Source organism: Vanessa cardui, chromosome 18 (assembly GCF_905220365.1).
Source record: "Vanessa cardui chromosome 18, ilVanCard2.1, whole genome shotgun sequence".
NCBI lineage: Eukaryota > Metazoa > Arthropoda > Insecta > Lepidoptera > Nymphalidae > Vanessa > Vanessa cardui.
Window position 1 is genome coordinate 4,319,779 of NC_061140.1, and position 23,785 is coordinate 4,343,563.

General features: G+C 31.2%; 2 protein-coding genes and 3 non-coding genes across 5 annotated transcripts; 2 read left to right on the top strand and 3 right to left on the bottom strand.

The window, feature by feature from the left end:
* Window positions 1–2,216: 2,216 nt before the first annotated feature.
* Window positions 2,217–2,289, bottom strand: Trnav-cac. The gene has a single exon. It is a non-coding gene; the product is annotated as a tRNA-Val (tRNA).
* A 124-nt stretch (window positions 2,290–2,413) lies between these two features.
* Window positions 2,414–8,958, top strand: LOC124537460 (trimeric intracellular cation channel type 1B.1). The gene is made up of 7 exons (XM_047114315.1): window positions 2,414–2,719; window positions 4,954–5,110; window positions 6,906–7,078; window positions 7,314–7,413; window positions 7,855–7,975; window positions 8,319–8,486; window positions 8,868–8,958. The coding sequence occupies exons 1-6, from the start codon at window positions 2,599–2,601 to the stop codon at window positions 8,472–8,474; spliced, it is 828 nt and encodes a 275-aa protein (XP_046970271.1). The 5' UTR covers window positions 2,414–2,598; the 3' UTR covers window positions 8,475–8,486; window positions 8,868–8,958.
* Trnap-cgg lies at window positions 3,384–3,455 on the bottom strand. The gene has a single exon. It is a non-coding gene; the product is annotated as a tRNA-Pro (tRNA).
* Trnap-cgg lies at window positions 6,259–6,330 on the bottom strand. The gene has a single exon. It is a non-coding gene; the product is annotated as a tRNA-Pro (tRNA).
* Window positions 8,959–15,371: 6,413 nt separating the features above from the next.
* LOC124537517 (UDP-glucose 4-epimerase-like) lies at window positions 15,372–23,297 on the top strand. The gene is made up of 8 exons (XM_047114391.1): window positions 15,372–15,603; window positions 18,721–18,990; window positions 19,321–19,434; window positions 20,210–20,386; window positions 21,935–22,115; window positions 22,588–22,676; window positions 22,789–22,981; window positions 23,135–23,297. Exons 2-8 carry the CDS (start codon window positions 18,751–18,753, stop codon window positions 23,221–23,223), a joined length of 1,083 nt encoding a protein of 360 aa, XP_046970347.1. The 5' UTR covers window positions 15,372–15,603; window positions 18,721–18,750; the 3' UTR covers window positions 23,224–23,297.
* The last annotated feature ends 488 nt before the right edge of the window (window positions 23,298–23,785 follow it).

The window sequence follows — 23,785 nt, forward strand, 5'->3', positions numbered from 1 at the left end:
TAAAATTTCTATATAAAATATTAATAATCTGTGGTCACATATAATGAGCTATGAGGTATATTTAATAACATTTATCAATTTCCATTCGTATTTTAAGATGGAGCTGATCTTCTTTCATCATAATCGATATTACTCAATGATAACAATTAAAATCGAATTTTAGTAAAATTATGAAAATTGACTTTTAATTTTACAGTTTAACTAGTTACTAATAATTTGCTTCATCATTAAATTTATTTTAATTTTAAAATTGTAACTCATGTCGTTAAGCTACATTTCAATCTTAGAAGAAGTAAAGATAAATGAACCTTAAATGTACTATAAATAAGATTCCAAGCAATTTTCTAATATTTTTCTTATGTAATTTTAATGTTCATTAAATTCATAATTCTTATTTTTTTTAATACCACAGATTATTTAGATCTCCACCAATGACGTCATATCGACTCAAGGTCATCATTGTTTATTTATCTTACTCCTGCCATTGAGTTTGACACATATGTTAGTTGTTTTTATGAGATCGGCTTTGAGTGCCCTTAAAGCTCAAACATTTGTTTCTATACCTTATTTGGTACTCATTAAATAATATAATCATGGTTTAATGATATGGATGGGTAATTAAGCACTTGATGAATTTTTAAATCAAACTCTTTGACTATAACAATGATGTGTACATTAATAAATTCTGAAGCGATTGTTGAAGTGATTAGTATTGTAAGTCTAAAAACATATTTACATTTATTCCTATATTTTAATTGAATTTATAACTAAGATTCTACAATGGTTACTTGGCAGCTGTTTATAACTCTAGTTCCTATTGTTGTATTTATCAAATTTTAAATATGATGTTTAATTTTTCATTCCATTAAAATATACAATTTTTAACAAGTTAAACTGAAAGATTGACACATTATACAATGAAGATGTTAGCTGATTTATTAACATTATATTTTGTTACATTTGGATAATTATATAAGGTTATTAAGTAATTCATGACATTTTATGACATTTTTTTTATATTATGTACTCTTAGTATACGGTATTTTTAAACATTTTATAATAAAAAAGCGTGTGAAAGAAAAAGCAAAATTAATATTATAAAAAATAACAAAAATGTTTCCAAAGTTTTGGCTGTGTAATGAATAACAAGACTGATGGGGAAATCGTTGAAACCGTTCCTAATTGTGCTTTTTCTCGAATTATCATAATAATTAACATTATTTTTATACGTAATTTATATAAGGTTTTTTTTTCTAATGTTTATATCTGGTGAATTTACCATTGCAAATATATTTATATTACTGAATAAAATTATTGTTTTATTTTATCTATACTTATACATAAATACACGTTTATTTTCGTATATAGCATTTTGCTTTATAACAATTACACTTCCTGTCTGATCCTCAATCATTTGTTATTAATAAATATATATCTTAAAATCACAACATACTCTTTAAATTAAAAAAAGTCTATCAAAGCAAACTTAAGTAACCTGAACGACATACATTATCATCCGTTCATAGAATAGGATATCTCCTAAAAAGAAGGATGTTTATTAACAAACAAGCAAGCACAGTATATTCCTTTAATTACAACACACCGGGGCTAAGACCGAGTAACGATAGAGAGTTGAAAGAGTCGAGGTGAGGCAAAAAAGTTTCAGGCAAATTACCTTATCCTAAGTAGGGAATGTATTGGCTGACGTCATAAGTCATTCAGGCGGCTCGGGCAGCTTGAAATGCACCTTTTAATAAAGTGGCTAGGCGTTTCATTTAACGCCTAATTCAGCTAATTGCCTGTTACATATATACATATATTTCGTACAATACGGTGTGGTTATTAACATTTTTTTAAATTTAATATAGAAGAAAACCAAGATTTTAATCATAATATTAACTTCACATACAAATGTTGTACCAATACAATATTATATACTCTTCTATAAAGAAATTAAATTTAAAATATATACAGTGCTTCACCGATAAAATAATATTATTATTTCCTATTATGATTTTGAACATATCAATTTACGTTCGCATTAAGTAACTATAAAGTTTAAAAATAAATAATTTACCTATATTATATTGCCTCGTCAAATCGACGGTATGCTAAGATTCCACTAAAAAAGAAGAATATGATAATTAAATGAGAAAGTAAAATTCTATTTAAAATAATTAAGTTCTAAGTAATTTTGTTTAAAATAAAAAAAGAGCTGTTTCCGCCCGGGATCGAACCGGGGACCTTGTGCGTGTGAAGCACACGTGATAACCGCTACACTACGGAAACTTGACAACTAGTGACGAAATTTCAGTATATAACCCTCTTTTCATTAAATAATTGATAAAAATAAAAAAATAATTTGACAGGTGTAATTTATAACAGCTATTTCATCTGACACAGTGAGATTCCAACCGCTCTGATCGCAGAGAGTTGACCAAAATAATCAAAAAAGCCGATACATTGCTTCCGACCAGTCAGTCTCGCGGCTACTTCGCCCGCGGATAGTCGCGGACACGTCACCGTGACATATTATTGTCGGTGTTCAGTTGGATTATATTCCCTTAGATATCGGGAGCTGCACAAAAATCATCAACCATGGATCCCGAAGCGTTCTTAGACCTGGCCAACCAGGTCATAAAACTCAAAATGTACCCATATTTTGACGTAGCGCATTCTTTGCTCTGCGCTTTAGCGGTACGAGAAGATTTAGGAGCTGGTAAGCACAATAATAAAATATATTTGAAATAAATCCCGCCAAATATACTTATTTAACCCAATCACAGTCCTAAGCATTACGTTAATACCATGTACACAAGCTGTCCCTAATTATAGGACTAAAATTAAGCCACCTATTGAATGTATTAATAGACTTGTTCCTTTCATTTGTAGACAAACCGCACTTTGGGTCGCCGATGTTAGAATATAGATATTAACATTATGAGAAAAAATTAACTTTGATTATATAATCATCAGCTAATTATATTCTCGAGTATTTTCTGGGACCGAAATGTAATTCTAAATTTATTATCATGATATGAGGCGCACATAGTAATATTATGATCGAAATAATACGTACTATCGTACACTGACGTGGGCGATAATGATTGTAGATTAACGTCGGTGTAATTTTTCATTTTAAATATGCAATATATTAATTTAGTAAAGTTGGAGAGGTTATGTTCTAGCATTTTGTTTACGATAAGAACCCTTCACACTGTTCCTGGATCGGTTATGAAGACACGGGAATAGATGGCGCCTGTGAATCAAAAATAGGTCATAGGCTTATAAATAATCATTATCATATAAAATTTGTTATGATAACAAGCTAGACGCTTTAGGATTGAGTTAGTGGTTAATGAAAAAGAAAATATTTTACTCTTGGGCTCGTCCGGGATTTGAACCCGGGACCTCTCGCACCCGAAGCGAGAATCATACCCCTAGACCAACGAGCCACATTAATAGATCGTGAAATTAAAAAACAATTTATTGAGACGTTTTTAATAGGAAAACACGAAACAATCATCTTTGGTATCATTGTTTTTCTGATGAAGTTAAAAGTGTCAACAAGACAAACAAGTGGTATTTAGGTTAGACAATGTTGCCAACAAATCCAATTTAGTATTTTTAAAGAGCACGTCTCAAGCCCTACGAAAAGTTATAAGTTCAATTTTTACTTTTCACTTGCGTTCCAAAGCAATTTCGTAACTAAAAAGTAAATCATTAAATATAATTTTTTACGTTTCAAACATGTTATTAAAAAAACTAACAAGATATTTTTAATTGTTTCGTTTTTTACAATTGTATGATTTCATGAGCTCATCTATAAAATTTTTAATCATTTATTTACGAACCCTTCGTTTCTATAGTATTTTATCATAACAATTAGGTACAGACAGACATGCTTCAAAAATGGGAAAGGAAAATTTAATAAAAATACATATAAACCATACTGTTTAACGAGGACCATCTACCCTGTAAAAGCTTACATGACACTACTTCCATACGGATTAGCTTAGTTCAAGTATAAAATCGTATTTTTTTCGATACGTGTCTTGAATATTAATGGGATAAACTCTATTAAAATACCTATAACACTAGAAATGTTGCTTAGTCCTTACATCTAGCTCAGCTTGCTTATTTTGTGACTCGCTCTCTCGTACTGTGGATGATAAAGCATAAACACTCGAAAATAACACTCATGCTTCCTCGCATTCCCACGTCTCAGATGAATTACTAAAAAGAGGTTTATTACGCAAGCCATAAAATTATAAAATATGCAATAAAATAACACGTCAGTGTTAAAAAAGCACGAATATATCATATTTCTTGAAACCACAAAACCGAGTAGGATGAGTTTCTCGGTGTATGTTAGAACTTAGTTAAGCATGACTAAATATCTCTAAAGTCGAAATATATTTAAAGTATAGTGGATAATATAATTTAAAGTTTCGGTTGCTTTTTTATAAACTAATTTCATGATGTACCAGTCTGACTTTTGCGTTAGATAGTTTATTTATTCCGAAAGGTTAAAGTGCTATACTTATAGTAGGTAAGTTAACTTATATCAGTTAACGCTCGTGGCTTTGCTCGCATTTTAAAAGTAACCATTAGGTGTTAGGCACAAAAAAGTAGCAACTGTCCTACGTTGCAGTTCAAGACTGCTTAATACCGAATTTAATTAAATTTAATTCAGTGGTTTGGCCGTGATATAACAACAGATGTAGAGAGTTACTTTCGTATTTCAAATTAGTATAGATACTAGACAGGGGCAGAGCTACACTATGAGACTTTTGTTTTTTAACTATGCAGGATATAAAATAGTATATTATTATATAGCTATTATAATCGAGCTAAATTGTGATGAGAATATTTCATAACATGATGTTAAAGTTACTTGCTTTTGAATAGAAAACCCCGGGTTTCTTTATAACGTTATGATAACGGTTGCAGGTGCGCAAGCATTTTCCCGCAAGCATCCTTTGTCATGCTGGTTGTCCACTATGCTCGTGATCTTCGCGGGCGGCATGGTGGCCAATGGGCTGCTAGGAGAGCCTATCCTTGCGCCGCTCAAGAACACGCCGCAACTTGTAATAGGAACTGTAACTTGGTAAGTTCGCTTTTTCCTGTTTATAATTTATATTTAATTAAATAAGTGATGCCTACGTAGTACCCAGAGTGGGTACTAAGACTCCATGCAAATCCGACTATAAAATTTAACACAGTCCCACCATTACTATAGACAAAATAAAATTAATTTCGTTATGAGAAGTTTTTCTACGTAATTAATTTCATTTTGAAAACTCAAAATTTTAGCCAGTCTCGTCGTTTTGGGAGTACAAAGAGTTCGTAACCGTTTTCAACGCGTTTTTTATCAGATTGGCCTGTATCTGTCTAACGGAATCTTTCAACGTGACTATCAACGTCTGATGAACTAGATAATTGGCACACGTACTAATGACCGATAACAATACAGTAATTTTGTCTTATTATCCCTTTCAGGGTTGTCAGGCTAACAAATTAATAATAGAAATATACAGATATGTATTACGTGTAGCCTATGCAGCGTCCCCCTCGTGTAAATAAATGTAAAAGTTTCCTATTGTTTTTTTAAAGCATATAATTCTTTTTTACTACCTATACGTATAAATATATTTTTAATGCGTAGATACTAAATTATGCTAATAATTCGGAATTAATTTAATAATTAATCTGATGAGTGGTTGAAAATGGCCAGGTATTCCGTCAATAGTCAGCAATTACTTATTGGTGTGTGTTATCTAAGTCAGTGTTGTCGAAGTTGTTGGTGTGTTGACTATTCTTTATATATAGTAATAGAAGTGTCTATATGCGAAGATAGAACCCGATCACCTTTTGTGCCAAAATCAATTCGTCTATGAATAATACTTACTACACACAATTTTTAAGCAGAAGCCAGTTGTGAAATCTCTTGAAAAGTTCAAAAATTTGAGGATATACTAACCATTAAGGTTAATGTTTTATTTATTTACTAGTCAATAATATATTATAGACTCAACTTTCCTTTCAATATTTAAGAGAATATTTTTTTTTGATTTTATATCCAAAAATAGGAAACCCTTTTCTTGACGTTTCTATATAATATACTATAAATATACGGAGAGTTACAAACATACATACGTCACTTCCTTAAATTTCTTATTAATATATTTATTATGAACAACAAACTACCTATATTACTATTAGAGATTCATCAATAATGATAAAAAGAGAGTTATCGGGCTCGTCCGGGATTTGAACCCGGGACCTCTCGCACCCGAAGCGAGAATCATACCCCTAGACCAACGAGCCATGTATTACATGGGTGTAAGTTTCCACCGTCTTGGAATAGACAATAATACATTTTGTAGACTTTTCTCAGATACACATCGTGAACCTACTAAATTCATTTATTCAAAAGAATTACTGAAAGATTTAATTATATCTGCAATTTTACAATTTCACAGTAAATTATTATGTAAAAATAATATCGGCAATGGCGTTCGGAATGCACAGATCTCAATGTAAACATCGCAAATCGCGATCATTACGATGATCTTAAAATAATATACTTACAAGTTCTTTCCCTTTTCAAGACACAGAGATCGCATAAAAACTGAGGTATAAATTAATTTAAGCAAAAAATAATGGATTACATAAAGGCTTGAATTGAATAGCAAAGCGTTATTTACTTTAATGTACCAATAACATAAGGTACACTCTTTACTTTATCAATAATAACAACTGCATAAAAAGTTAAATAGATCTATAGCTTAGTTCTTCTATTATATTTAAATAAACTATAAGTGTTTCACTGTATTATTCATATTTATTATTTTGTCGATTGTTTCTTTCCTTTCTTAAATTTATAAAACTATTTTTTACAGGTATGTGGTGTTTTACATGCCTTTTGACGTAGGTTATAAGGTGGCCAAATTTCTCCCTGTAAAGGTGGCTGCATCAGCCATGAAGGAAATATACCGAGCTAAAAAAGTATACGACGGTGTCAGTCATGCTGCGAAACTGTATCCCAATGCTTATATTATAATGGTTATTGTAGGTAAGTCTGTTAATCTTTTAAAAAAAAAACGTATCTTCTGAAAAGAAATAGCTGCATTCATAAAGTTTTGTTCATTTAATACGTAAATCCGTTACATATATATTAATATAATATTAATGAATAATTAAATTAATATTTATTCATTTCTATAAGCATCACAAAAAGTCATTCGATGATGAGCTGTTTTCAGATATTCTTTCAATACTTTTGTAAATTATATTAAATAAATGTTCAGGTACACTGAAAGGAAATGGTGCTGGATTTACGAGACTGGTCGAACGACTCATTCGTGGAGCATGGACTCCTACCGCTATGGAAACGATGCAGCCTAGCTTGTAAGTTTGAAAAGTGTAAATTTTTTTATTTATTTTCCAAAATAAATAAACCTCTTCACATTTTTAACACTATCCTCATAGTAAAGGAGTAAAATGGAAAATGAAATCTACCTATAGCTATTATGAAAATAACCCTATTTCGATAATAGCTTGCTTCAGCGTTCTAAATGTTAAGTGAACCATACAGCGCTTGAGTCTGTATTACGTAAGAAATATTTTTATCTCTCTCGATGTTTGTTGAGGATCATTTCGTATTATGTTCAACTACTGTTCATATTTAAAACACGAACCAATTTAACAACTATTGCAATCAGTTAATGTGAAAAACATGACTGTAATAACTCTTTTATGAATGCAATAATATGTATGTTTCACGAAAGCGTAGTCAATCTGCAAAATAATTACTTTTATGTATAACGAATATTTCCATTTGTTTTTCAGCTACACGAAGGCTTCTCTGGTGGCTTCCGTGATATTTGTGCTTGACAAAAAGACTGATTTAATCTCGGCGCCACATGCGCTTGTATACTTTGGTATCGTGATCTTTTTCGTGTATTTCAAGGTAACTTTTATACAATATTCACTAATTATGTAATTCCATTCAAGCATTAACAGTTTTATAAAGGTAATTTAACAGCATTGTGAAATTATCTTTTTTCGACAGTAAGCATAATAAATTAACTTTGCGCAAGATTATAAATGGATGATTCCATAATGATCACTGCTTCAGTTCAGTGTGTTGAAGCATTATTTATTCTCGTATTATCTGAGCATCAGATACTAATATCTGACAATGAACTGAGCTAATTAGCTTAATGATTAGTTTAAAAAACTTTTATAATCCAAGACTACAATTTATTTTAATTATTGTACACTATTTACATAATTGTGTTTGCAATTTTCAGTTGTCTTCCATTCTGTTGGGTATACACGATCCATTCGTACCATTTGAAAATCTATTCTGCGCCTTATTCATGGGTGGTATTTGGGACTCACTTGCAAAATTATTAGGCAAAGGCCAGCCTAAGGAAGAGACGAAGGATGCGAAAAAAACTAATTAGTTATTCAAAAATGTAAGACATTTTGTTATTATATTTGTTATTTTTTTATATTGTACGATATGAATGTATTATTTCAAATAATAGGTAATTTGTCTATATTCTAATTCATCTATTTTATATCATTCATGTATGTCACTTGTTACTTGAAAAGGAATGATGTTGCTTCGGTTTTAGTAGAGTAGAGAGTTTATGATTTTAACTGTGCCACTGCGCATGTTACTGCGTCACCTTATTAGGACAATGGTGTTCTTTGACAATTCTTGTTTTCTCTTTCCATCTTGTGTCTTATAATATTGTAATATCTCATGTTACGGTGAAAGTAGGTAATTAACAAACCTATAATAATGTAAACGTACATTTTAGTCTATTCACAAAATTATATTATGTTTCCAGGTTATCAGCGATCAACTGACACCGACAATACAAGCTGCGACGTTATCTTTTAGTTCATCAAATAATTAAAAGATTAAAATGGAAAAAAAAATAAAAAAATTGCAAAACCCTATAAATCTTAAAAAAATGGCACAACGACCAAAGTTCGGATTTTATTATTTTTAAGTTTGACTAGTCATAACATTAAGTTTTTACGTGCATGACGATGAATTGTTTCTAAGTATTATTGTGTGAGTTTTACATGTTCCCAAGTTATGTTGTTACCATTTGATATCAATACTTTTAGTAACATTGTATTCATTTCCTAAGAAAAGCTACGCAGTAATGTTTCCTATTTATACCAATGATATGTTTTTAAAACTGACATACGAGTTATTCGTAAATTGTATTACCAAATGTGTATTATTTTAATTATTATGCATAATATTATGTTTTATTAGTAAATAATATTCGCACATATTTCATATCCTTAAAAGTATTGTGGTTTGAAAGTGTGTTTTATAAAAACATTCGAGCGTTGTAATGATTACTATTTAAGGTTATTTATCCGAAACGAATTGCGACTTATCCGACTTCCTTAATAATAATAGATAGGTACAACAATATGGTACACAACAATATTAAAACGTCATGAAACCACTGGCTAAATCGCATGGGTGCTAGCGGTGAAGACCACTGGTTTCTTGAATGTATTTTTTAATTTGGTTGATTTATAATAATTAATATTATGTAATTCAATACTTACCTAATCTGGTTTTAAATTTACGTATTGTAAGGAAAGGAATAAAAAAGTTTATTAAAAAATTTATGCATTTTCTTCTCTTACATTTAAAAGTTACTAACAGTTACTAAGATTTATAAGATAGTCTTGGAGGAAATAGTTAATCTTATATCCTGAAGAATAGGAAACATGCAAATATAATGTTTATAATTTTTTTTTATTAAAATGTAAAAAAATATATAAAAGAGGGGCCACTGCAAGGTTTATATTTGATATAATTTTGTTTTTTAACAATAATTACGAATTAAAGTAACGTGAAACGGAACGTATTTCAAAACAATAATATAGCGTTCAGTGACGTCACTCCTGTTATGACTACTTATTTGAGGTTATAGTTGTAAAAATTTGAGATTGAAACGAAAATTAATTGCTTTTTTCAAATTAAAATGGAAGTTAGGTTTGTCAAAGCAGACTCCAGATTCCTCTTTTCAGCTTGAAACCACTTTTATCTCAGTTTTGTGTCCGAATGTCCAGTCAAAAACTATTTATTTTAAAACTTTATTGAAGTAGATGAACAAATTAGCACAAAACGTCAACAAAGATTTTTTTCCGAGTATGGATAGTCCGTTTTAATTTTTTTCAAAAAACTATATCTCAAAGGTAGAGAAAAAATGCAAGATGTATGAAAGCCAGCGAGGACAAGTACGATCAGAGGGGCAGTGACAGGCAGCAGTGACGTCACACAAAATATAGATCCGCTTTCGTGCGAAAATTGAAATTGACATTTTGAACCCACATTTTTTGCAGTAAATTACAGTGTTTTAGATTTTTAATGTACTTGTGGTCTATCCTATATGGAGTCCTTTAAAATAAACACAAAAATAAAAATACCGCCTCCTCCCTATGATCTAGACCTGAAATGGGTGATACTACAAATCTATGCTATCGTCGTTGACTGGGGCAAACAAAGCAAATTATACTTTACTAGCCACGCAACCCGGTTTCGCACGGGTGCAATGCTGATACTAAATATACTACATTTTTTCTTGTTTCTTTTCCATACTGACCATGTATTATATACAAAAATCTTCCCCTCGAATCACTATCTATTAAAAAGACATCAAGATCCGCTGCGATATTTGAAAAATCTAAGCATACATAGGGACAGACACCGGTAAGCCACTTTGTTTTATACTATGTAATGGTAATGATAACTTCGATTAAGTAATGCCAGGTGGATAACGCCGTTAAACTGTATGTATCAACCAATCTAAACACTCAGATGCAGTATCACTATATCAGATGCAGTAGTAGTATAGTATTAGGGTATCCACGCTCCTCTAGGGCCTCCACTGCTTTGTAGCCCCCGGGCCTCGGAACCTTTAAATCCGACTCTGAGTACAAGATAGATATTCTAGTAGACGAATCTTCTAAATTGAAACATAAACAGCCTGACAAAAGACAAATTCACTAACTTTATCCACGTGTAGTCAGTAAAGTCATTGAGAAATAAAGTTAATACTGACTACTTCATAAACTGCCAACAACTCTAAAGTTAAATAACTTGCTCAAATCTCTGCCTCTGCACTCTATATCACTTATAAGGTAAGGAGAAGTTTGTAAGTTGAGGAGAATTGATAGATTTTGTAGTAATGTGTACAATGTTATCTAGTTGTGGTTATTACAGAGTGTGTTTGTATGTAGGTATTGTAAGTATATCCTGTTCACACCCAACTATGTAGATACTTTTTGACAGAGCTAGTGATTGCGAAAATATTAGTCGATATGTAGCGTCGACTGTTAATTTTGGCCTTTGAATAAAAATGTTCTTGTTTGAATAACATTTTTATAAATAAATTTCATATTAATAAACAATTTTTGTGCAAAACTAATTATGAATATTTCAAAATATCGAGATTTAATATTGACGTATTGTTTTGGTATTATTCCATTACAGATTTCAATTGACGACTACTTTCATAAAATGACGTTATTCGATTAAAGTTCCACGTCGTAAGACTAGGAATAGCGAATTAAATGTATTTTACTTAAATACGTAATCTTGCGATAAAACTTCCTACAGCTTAAAAGCATAAACTTCCTTCAAACTAGACGGGATTGTTTAACTAAATATTTTATTAATATTTAAATATATTACTATATAGTTATACTTTTCCTATAAAGACTCATCTAGGTATAGAATATTTTTTTCAAGCAAAAACATTCGACGCGTCACGATCATCCATAGAATGTAATAACATGATTGTTATCTGCATTTTACAAGAAATGGAAATACTTATTTACAGTATTGGAATATAATAAGATTTTATAAATAAGATAATTGAATATAATTAGTAAGTTTACGCATTTTTATCAAGGATTTATAGATAACTTTTACGCAATTCGCACATCGAAGATTTTCTATGGTAATTTTATTAATGATGAAAATCTTCAACTTAGCTACGTTGCTCATATAAAAATTTGTTTTGCACTTAGGCTAAGTGCAAAACAAATTTTTATGCGCAGAAACACAAATATCTCATATCACAATCGCAACTTATTTTGAAATAATATATTTTTACATATAAATAAAACAATCAGGTAAACAAAGAAATGCAGCTTAATTGATTTCTATATCCAATGCCACTTTGATTTAAAACAATAATGATTATGACTTTGTTATGTATGTCAATAACCGCAATTGCATCGCAATAGTTGTCGTGTGCATTTAAATTTCACATCACAGAGCCTGTGATGCTCAATGAGCATTTACTCGAGTGACACGTTTAAGGGAAACTGTGACTCCTTAATTATAAATAGTCTGCAAAGTTCTTTGTCAAACTTTGACGACCTCCATGGTCGAGTGGTGTGTACACCGGTTTTCATGGGTACGCCACCCTGAGGTCCCGGGTTCGATTCCCGGCCGAGTCGATGTAGATTACCATTAGTTTTCTATGTTGTCTTGGGTCTGGGTGTTTGTGGTACCGTCGTTACTTCTGATTTCCATAACACAAGTGCTTCAGCTACTTACATTGGGATCAGAGTAATGTATGTGATGTTGTCTCATATTTATTTATTTATATTTATTTAAAGAAAATGTTTTTTTAAAGAAAACTTAGAATTCAAAATAACTCTATTCCTCATGTATGTATTTATTCAGTACAGTGATGGTATTGATAAAAACGTGTCCGAGACAATGTTAGACCCATTTTTACAAAACATTTTAAAAGATTAGCGAAATATATATGTTTATATATTAAGTAGGTGCATTCGGACATAATCACACCGTATAAAGAGGAAATATTTTCAAATAAATTGCGTCTTGTTTAGATTAGCGATTTCGAATGGATATATAAAAATAGGTATATGTGTATTTTGTTTTGTTTTATTTTTTTCTTACATACATTGAAGCCTTAATTATATACACGTTAGAAAAACATAAATTGCGTAAAAACGTCATCCTTCACGAAATTATTACTCAGAAATACGTTTTCCATTATCCAGATCCACTGCATGTCATTTCCTTTTGCTTAAGTGAAAAGTACATTTGTTTAGATATTTACTTACTTTCTTGATCGACTCAATGGCGTAACGGTATTCAACAATCTTTTGACAATATTGGCGAGTATTCCAGAACCCAAAAATTGTCCGCATTAACATTTTGACATTGCATTTGATGTGTCAGGAACTAGGACTCTCGGTTATCGCTTGCAATACAGGTGTACAGGTAAGTAATTGTGTTAGGGTCAAGTTTGTAGTCTACACTAAGATTTTAATTCATAGGGGGAGAATAGAATCGATTCTTGTCAATCCAAGCATATTTTGGTAACTAATCAAATTAAAATTCACGAATACGGCAGACCTCGTTTTGCCTCAGTCATATCACGGAATCAAACAATCAACTTTACTTAATTTACACGTTGCTTTATAATAACATTTATATCAACGGTGTAACAGTACAATGGAGTTGTGTCTGTCAACTGTTGTTTGAATCTGTAGCATTTCCGTCTTGATTTCGATCCATTAAGGGTTACAGGTGAATGTCTGGGAGGCCATATATATGTATAATACGTCACATCTTGCGCGTACTCGTCCTTGAAGCGGCCGTCAAATGTACCTTACCTGGCTAGGAAAATTGTTATTCTTTCCACGTTATTTGCAACGCCGCGCTGCCAGCATTAATAGTATGAAGATGAATGTACTACGATTAGAGCTGCTGATGGTTCCTGCTTTTGAATGTCAATCGTTCGTTTTTCGGGTATTAGCTGTTCGTTTTTTTTTTTGCATACCATGATCCAAGATTAATCAGCCAAGCTGTTCCTGGGTTTTAGCGAGACCAATGGACGACAATTAATTTGTATATATTATAAAGAAGATAGTTTAATATATGTATTTAGTTTTAAGTAGGCAGTATGTACTGATAAGTATAGTTTTCCTCCTAAGACAATTTAAATTGGAGTTTTAGGGTGTATGTATATTAATATCTAATAAATTTATATATAATATCTAATCCGAGAAACAATGTTATGAGCCGGTCCCGCTGCGGAAAAAGCTGAAGCCAAAAAAAAGAACTAAATATTCGTGTATTATCTCTAATTACTTTTTTGTTCCATTTGCTGTCGAAACGCTTGGCCCTTGGAGTAGTGGTGCAGAAAGCTTCGTCAAAAGTATAACACCTCGCCTCATTGCCTCCACTGGTGACAGGAGGGCTGGTTCGTTTTTTGCCCAGAGGATCGGAATTGCGATTCAACAGGGAAATTCAATGCTGCCAGCATTCTTGCCACCATTCCACGCGGTCAAGATTTATACAGTAACTAGTTTTAGTTCATATTTGTATATTTAAGCATATAATGTTGTTAATTCTTATGTTAATAATTTTTTTCATTTACTTGTAAAATAATATTTTTCAATTTAATATTAAATAATTATGTATTTTAAATTTAGTATGAGCATACTTAGTATAGAATTGAATTTAATTATATATAATATTATTAAGCTTTCATTTCATTTTCCAATTGCATTGTTTGAATTGAAAATATTTTTATATCAAGGTTATGCAGATGCTCAGAACAGTGACCTATAAGTTCTATAACAAGAATAACTAGTTCGAGCAATTTGTAATGAACTTGCTTATTACTAACGTAAGATACCATAATATAGCAAAACTTCTCGTCGTAAGATTTCTCTTCGGTACAATTGTTTTCACAATAAATTATACATATAGGTAAATATTCTTTTTTTAATAACTAAGTGCATTTCTAACCTACAATGATTATTATCTCACACGAACTAGATAGGTTTTAACATTGACTATAGAAAAAGTACCTGCAGACAGAAAAGTACAATATTTTAGTTTCATTATAAAAATCGTTATCATTTCAAACCTTATGTGTACGATACATCTCAAGCCCTTCGTTACGTTCAATGAGGGACGAATTACGGTATTCTGAATCTCGTGTGGTTACCGGAGGGGAGAGGTCACTGTCAGACGGAGCCTGAGGCCGGCATTAACACCAAAGCGCTACATTATACGTTTTTGCATTATTTAATTACTCTCAAAATTCGTGAAATTTTTATTACACACAGAAAACGTCGTATCTATTTCGCCATCATTTTACACGGGTTAATTTATTAAACATACCTACTCCGAAACTAACAAGATGCACCGTATATGACCTACATAAAAATAGGACAATATCAACTGTCATTACCTGTCAGGTAAAAAACAGTGTCTGCTTAGTGAGATTTCCAATTAAGTATGACCGATGTTCTTGATCGGTGTGATTGTGTTCATCAGATTGCAATAAGGTATAGTGACGTGCCTTCGACGCGGGTTGCGGGCGACCGGACACGCGACAGCCGACACGACAGTAGTCACTAGTCAGATGCGCGCGCGCACTCAGGCGATCTGCCGCGCGTTCTCAGGCTTAAATCGTTAAATTTATTTATTTCCTATAATCGTTCCAGTGTCAGTGCACTAACGCTTCGTTAATGGGATACGAAATTAGAGAAACGGTAAGTATTATTTAGTTAACGGTTCTATGAAAGTGAATGTACGGCTTAGTGGGAACAGTTATAGTTGTTGAGTGACGGACGCATGTGAGCTTGTCTTGTCATTTTTTTAATAAAGTCCCTAATTACATTGTTTTTAAATATAATAAAAATACAAATTATCATATATAGATACATATCTATATTAGGGAATTATATGTATAATTTATTTTTCATCTTTAACACTTGACACTTGACGGACCACTTGAAGATTGAAATGAAAAAAATATGAATCATTTATACATTCGTCATTCAACCGTGCCTTCTTGGAAGCTTTTACATTAAGCGTTCTCTTTCTGCATAGACATGGGAATCGTTAATTCAAAATTACAATTCTGTGTTAAGTTGCATATCTTCCAGGGTTACTGAACTCCTGCTTATACAACCCTGTAGCGCAGGATTGTTGCAAAAAATATCTAATGAGAAAACGCATAAGATACGATATTTTATGTTTTATAAATGTTGAATTTTTTCTTCAAATATTTTTCGCCATGAATTGTGCTCTTAATAAAATTGATAATAACATCGATTTATTTACATATTGTATGTATTTCTTTTTTAACATAATTTCTTATAGAAAGCAAACTAGTTGCCGCATATATTATAATAATTATAATCTAGAAGACTTGTTTCAACACTTTAGTCAAATTGCGAAAAATATCATTAAAATAATCTTGTTAACTATTGTAATTCTAAAAAAAAGATATTTATCTAATTAATGTACTAGATGATAAAATCTGTGATCGGCGGCTTGTAGAAATTCAAAGCAAGTAGGTACCTAACTTGATAAAGATTTTTTTGATTTTATATCAAACAACAGGATTATAATTTAGGTGATAGACAGCTATCACCTAACATCACATACAATACAATATATACAATACAAACAATAAAACTAAAAAATGTAATATACTTACAGTTATAGCACAATACTATTAGAGTAATGAATGAATAATGAATTATTAATTTACTATATAAACATAATTATAATAAATATGTAACTATTGATATTCTTTTCGTAATGCTTAACATTTAAAAATTCAACTTAACAATATAAATAAAACTTATACCAGAAAATGATGCGCGTTACGAAGAAGCTTTTAGTAGGTACATAATATTACTTATGTAGCTATCGCAGATTCATTCATCTTCAAATTAAACATATTTGTATTACAAGTATTTCACATTTTTATTCATAATAAAATTAATTATTATTAATTTTAATTAATTATATTATTCTTATTTAATTTCATGACGTTCTAGTGGACAACCCTAAACGGACGAAGATTTGTTTTTTTTTTTTTTAATTCTTTGAAAGCATCTGTATTTAATTATGAACCGGCAATGGCAAATGTCTGATGATATCACCGAATGGCTAACCGTTAAACATTTAACCATGTTACGATAATGTAATTAGACATAGCTACTTATTTATACAATCTTATTATTATATTTAATATTAGTCGAGTTGTAACTTGTGACTAACTTAAGTACCTACTTAGTTACATATAAAACATTGTAAAAAATATTTTAATGTAACTATTCATCTGGGCAGACTTTATTCATATTATATATAGCCTTTTTTTGGTTTAATGCTTTTAGGGCAATAAAAGCCATCATTTTTTTTTTACCTAAGTAAATAAAGACACAGACAAAGGTCAAAGTTTTCGTACTCTACTTAGTATGTTCATTATAACAGTTATGCAGCATAAATATCATAAATAACTTATGTTTCGATAAGGAAGACTAGATTTCTTTTAATAATATTATACCTTGGCAGATAGACGACAAAACCAAGTCAAATTGTGCAACGACCATTTCGCAATAATACTATAACTCCTTGATGATCACTTAGCGCGTTCAGTGTTGGCCTCATGGAAAATTATTTGGTTATAGTAGCGGAACCCTATAAACTCATCTTAAGTATAATAAGAATCCACTAACAATTAGTTCGTACGCAGACAAATAAACAGAACTTTCAAAAATATATCGGCTTCTTTCAAAAGATTACATTAGTGCAAATTTAATTATGTATTTTAATCATCCATTCATCAAGCGTCCATCATTTAAAATCACACAACGAATTTAAGATGTGTATAACTTAAATTATTTTAATAGGTACCTAAATATAACATAAGATTTTAACTACGAGATGTATAGGTATATGAGCTCATGACTTACTCATCAAAAATTTCATCACTATAGGATGTTGAATGGAGGAAGAAACGTGACCGACGTTTCCTTCACATCTCAATTAATGTACAAGCCCATTAAAAAGCTTTATATTTCACGTTTCTTTAAGAAATAAAGTCACGGATTCAAATATGAAGATGTTTTTGACAACTTTAACGTTTAGATTCACAGATACGAAAAAAGGAAGCCTTTTAAAATCATAATTAATTACCTAAAACTAATAAATATATAAACTATAGTGTAATGATTATTATTTATTGACTTTGCCGCGCATTTCACATGCGGTATGTTTTCCTTACAACATTATTGAAGCGTAATAAACTACAGAAGGAAGTGCTTCCTTGTTCTTGTTCTTGTAATTTCCTCTTCAATACAGCCATAGCTCCATAAAGAACGTGACTTCTAAGTTGCAGTCAGGGCTAAGTCGAATTTAATGGCACATTGTTTAAAACCGCAACACAACAGTTGTGACTGATCTATAGCAAAATATGTTAAGTACTTCTAACGTCATTAAATTCTAATATACAATAAAAAAATTGTCGAAATTTTAATGAAACATACTTCAATTAATATTTCTAATTTTTGTGCGTGCACTTAGTATTAATTAATTATAAGCAGGATATTACTTAAAACAGAGGGAAAGAGCAATTACTGCTTTTCTTCTCCGTAGAATCCGTACCAGCCATAGCTTTACTTTTAATTCAATATTGCAACACGAAGTAGGTACTTGAATAAACAATATTTATATTCCTCAAACATAAGAGTTATGTGTTAATAGTTATATTAAAATTTAAAATAAAATATTTTGTACCTACTATAAATGAGATCAATGTATATATCTAATTATTAAAATAGAATTACGTTGTTAATATAAAGTGTTATTTTCAGAATTAGCTAACAATTAAAAGAACAATCAAAATGCCGAGATTTAAGACTATAATGGTCACGGGTGGTGCCGGCTATATTGGCAGCCATTGTGTGGTGGATCTTCTGGAAGCTGGCTACGAAGTTGTCGCGATCGACAACTTTGCAAACGCTGTTGGAGATGAAGAAGGTTCTCCGGCTCTCAAACGAGCGGAGGAGATAGCGGGCAAGAAAATAACATTTTACGAAGCAGATTTATTAGACAAACCGCAAATCAACGACATTTTCGATAAGGTAAGATACACAGTGATCTTTTAAATATTCAATTCATTCAAAATCAAAGTTGTTTATCTTCACGTATTCTATAAATAATAATGATATTATCACTGTGAAATATTTTCGTAATATCAATACGTAAATTGTGTAATCCTATTTCTCGGAATATTTACCTGGACTTGCAATCGAAAACTAATGGACATTCCTCTGTTATCTCTTACTTGTCCTGATAGTAAGTTTTTATTAAATTATTCCAACTAAATGTTAACGTCAATAAATATTCAATGACCAAAGAGGAAACCGTTATATTTGTTTACCATATTAATATTGACTTTCATCCACTTTTAGCACGATGTGGACTGTGTCATCCATTTTGCAGCCTTGAAGGCGGTCGGCGAATCGATGCAACAACCTCTTCTATACTACCAAAATAACTTACTGGGAATGCTTAATTTATTAGAGGTAAGGAACTGTAAGATTATTTTAAATAGTGATAAATAAAATCAACAGCGATTTATTGTTTATTGACGATTTTTTGTTATTTTTTCTAAAAAAAGTTTTATCGACTTGATAAAACTCCGAATGATAACCTCGTTCTAAGTCGACTATTACTTACAATATTAAAATCTATATTAATATTATAAATATGAAAGTAACTCTGTCTGTCTGTCTGTCGTTCTTTCACGACCAAACCGCTGAACTGAATTACATAATATTTGGTATGAAGCAAACAGGACATCTAAAGGGCTTTTTTTGCTCAACACATGACACCCAACACCCAAACGCAAGCGAAGCCGCGTCCTACTACTAGTGATTTATAAAACATCCTTTGATTTATTTGACCTTACATACAATCGCTTAACACGCACTGTTTGTACTTTAAATATTTGCTCATCCGTTTTATTAATTACGTAAGTAAATACCCTATCCAACTTTGTATTCAAAGGCATATTATTCTAGTAAAAATTTACTTCCTGAAAAAGGTCACGATTATTGTAATTTTGACGCTGATATTTTTTATTGAAAAATAATATGAAGCTTGAAAAAAATCTAAAAAAAAATGTTTTAAGTAAAACGAGGATGTAACGTACAAATCGCCAACGAAACTACCGCTACTTCTTTAAAAGTTTAGACAGAAATATATAATATATCTATAATAATATATCCCATTCTCATTAATAGTTCGTTAATTACCTTTCACGAGTATATACCTAAGTATTTATTCGAATGTTCGTAGGTAATGCGCTCACATAATTGTTATCAAATGGTATTTTCGTCATCTTGCACGGTGTACGGAGAGCCGGAACACCTACCGATCACTGAAACTCACCCTACCGGCAGCATCACAAACGTGTACGGAAGAACTAAATACTTTATCGAGGAAATGCTGAAGGATTTAAGCGCTGCTGATGAGGTAAGTGTACATCGTGAAATATTCAATACTTAGATTTTTCTAAAAATAGCTCATAAGTTCTAAGCTGGTCACTCTTAACAAAATATTGACACAGTGAACATTTAGCTGTAACCAAAGTTGACACTTTTGATGTTATTCACTTTTTTTCTTGAGAGAAATATAAGGAATATGCGGTATCATTGATCGCCTATACCTTATATTTGAGAGTTTATAAAATTATTTTGAGTAATTCAACAATTACTCTTTATTATTCGTATATAATAAATAACAATTATAAATAAGCGTATCTGTACGAGGGCCATCATGTAGGCAAGAAACCAAATCGATATATTAAAAGGTAATGTCAGGCAATACAAATAATTCACATTTACGGACTGAACACCACATCACCTGTTGAATACTCCTATCCAATAATACAGAACGATCACGCCACGTGTATAGCTCCGATCGTCCGACATAAACTCGCAAAAAATATCTTTCACAACCGGTCTGGTTAACCTAATTAGTGCGCCTAGTATTCAAATATTAATTCCGATGAAGTTCAAGGACCTTCGTTGTTCCGTCTTTCCGAATCAATAACGATCGCCTTGAGGTTGTGGAAATAGTTTTTTATGATATCCTAATAAAAAAATGAGATAATATTTCTCTTCCACACATTATTTTGTTGCAAATATTATTTTTATCATACATTCAGACTACTAACGATACAATGTACAAATGTATTTTAAATCGATATTCTAATTACCTAGAATCACCACAAGTCCACAACAATAGCTTTTGTGTGACATAGGAAAACGTTTTCAACTTACGACTAAAATTTATATATAACTATAATAGGTACTATCAGTATTACTAAATATTATATTAATTGTGGCAACGAAAAACTGATGAGAAGATAAGATTGTTTTATGAGATAGGTACATATATAGCTTAAAAGTTATATTGTGTGTTCAAAGAGCTGATAAACTTTACAGCGGTACTTTTTCCTTTAGCTACAGTATCAACATCACCAGCGTTAAAATAACTTAATATTAATGAATAATATTAAGTTATTTTAATTTATCAAATGGTAAGACGGTACATTAGTAATATCAGAATTATTTAATAATAATAAATATATTACATATCTCACTAAGAAAATATAACGTATTAAGTTTAACTTTGATAGGACTACAAAGTTTTAAATATTTTTTTATCACTACATAATATAAAACGAAGTCCGCGGCCGCGTCTGCCTGTGTATATATTCGCGATTCATTAATTTCTTCAAAACTACTGAACGGATTTTCATGCGGTTTTCACTTATAGTCAGAGGCATTCATAAGGAAAGTTTAGGTATATTATTTTAAGGTATTTTGTAAATAAGTTGAAATTGAACGAGAATATTATATAATATTTAATATGTCGGGAAAAAAAGCAAGAAAAGAATATAAATAAGAGGTAAAAATATTTAAAAAAAACCTCGTCCACGGGCAGCTAGTAAGATATAAGTTGGTATTATTTACAACAGCCAAACTCAATTTAGAATAAATTCCAATTTTTTTACAGAAATGGAACATAATATCACTTCGTTATTTCAACCCAGTGGGCGCGCACCCGTCGGGGCTGATCGGAGAGGACCCCACCAAGGAGTTTACTAATCTTATGCCCTTTATGGCTCAAGTGGCGCTTGGCAAGAAACCCGTGCTTACGATATTCGGAAACGATTATAACACACCTGATGGGACAGGTATACCTTACCTTTTTAGTTGTATATATACACATGTGTCTATTTTAACAATTATAGAGATGATGATGATGATGATGACGATGATGATTGATGATTTGATGATGATGAAGAGCCGAGATGGCCCAGTGTTTAGAACGCGCGTATCTTAACCGATAATTGCGGGTTCAAACCCAGGCAAGCACCGCTGATTCATGTGCTTAATTTGTCTTTATAATTCATCTCGTGCTCAGCGGTGAAGGAAAACATCGTGAGGAAACCTGCATGTGACAAATTTCATAGAAATTCTGCCACATGTGTATTCCACCAACCCGCATTGGAACAGCGTGGTGGAAAATGTTCCAAACCTTCTCCTCAAAGGGAGAGGAGGCCTTTAGCCCAGCAGTGGGAATTTACAGGCTGTTGTTGTTGTTGTATAGAGATGATTTTAATTATTAACCTTAAATACGCTTTAAAATATTAATATTTGAAACAGGTATTCGTGATTACATTCATGTTATGGATCTTGCGAACGGTCACGTAGCTGCTCTGAATCTGCTCAGTGAAAATCACGTGAGACTAAAGGTTTGTTTTACATTTTAAAGTTTAAGATTTTTTAAACAAGGAAAATTAGAATATGTATATCTTTGTTGGTTTTTCATTATGTGAACTAATAATGCTTTTTTTTTCTTTTTAGGTGTACAATCTAGGCACTGGCAAGGGTGTATCGGTAAAGGAGCTGGTAGAAGTATTCGAACGTGTTACAAACACCAAGATTCCGATTAAGTACGTGGCTAGAAGATTGGGTGATATTACAGCGATGTGGGCGGACGCCACTCTCGCTAAACAAGAATTGGGATGGACCACGAAACGCTCAGTTGAAGAGATGTGTTAGTATTTTTTGTACGAAAAAAAAAACATGTGAAAAATGATTTTTAAATGTTTAGATAGAAAAATATACATTTTTTTAAAGCTTCAACAGGTTTTTCAACACAACAAACATTACATTTAAAATTAATAACAATTATTTTTAATCTTTTTAGGTACTGATTTTTGGAGATGGCAAACCATGAATCCTGATGGATACCCCAAGAAAAATAAAACAACAGTCATTGTTAACGGAAAAAGTTAGCATGTCTATTACTATCACTATGATTTATACCTTAAATGTAGCTATATATTATTAATAAATAAGTATTTTATTTATAATGCCTTTTTTGGTAATCCTAAAATTTCGTCAATTACATATAAATAGGTAATTAAATTTAAAATAGGGAACATGCAAATATTGCTATTTGCATGTTGTTTGTTTTTATGAAAATGTTGCTATTAAAATGTTAAAAGAATATTAAAAAAGACCCATTGCAAGGTTTATATTTGATATATTTTTGTCTTATAACAATCATTACGAATTAAAGTAATGTGAAACGGAACGTATTTCAAAATACTAATTAGCGTTCACTGACGTCACTCCTGTTATGACTACGTATTTGAGGTTACAGTTGTAAAAAAGTGAACATTGAAACGAAAATGAATTGCGTTTTACGAATTAAAATGGAAGTTGGGTTTATCAAAACAGACTCCAGATTCTTCTTTTAAGCTTGAAGCCACTTTTATCTATGTTTTGTGTCAGAAGGTGCAGTCAAAAACCATTTATTTGAAAACTTTATTGAAGTAGAAGTAGATGAACACAT

Coding starts and splice junctions, on each gene's coding strand:
- LOC124537460 (XM_047114315.1), top strand. CDS start 2,599: ATGGATCCCGAAGCGTTCTTAGACCTGGCCAACCAGGTCATAAAACTC. Junction 2,720..4,953: donor ACGAGAAGATTTAGGAGCTG/GTAAGCACAATA, acceptor TAACGGTTGCAG/GTGCGCAAGCATTTTCCCGC. Junction 7,079..7,313: donor TATTATAATGGTTATTGTAG/GTAAGTCTGTTA, acceptor ATAAATGTTCAG/GTACACTGAAAGGAAATGGT.
- LOC124537517 (XM_047114391.1), top strand. CDS start 18,751: ATGCCGAGATTTAAGACTATAATGGTCACGGGTGGTGCCGGCTATATT. Junction 20,387..21,934: donor ATTTAAGCGCTGCTGATGAG/GTAAGTGTACAT, acceptor ATTTTTTTACAG/AAATGGAACATAATATCACT. Junction 22,982..23,134: donor ACGCTCAGTTGAAGAGATGT/GTTAGTATTTTT, acceptor TAATCTTTTTAG/GTACTGATTTTTGGAGATGG.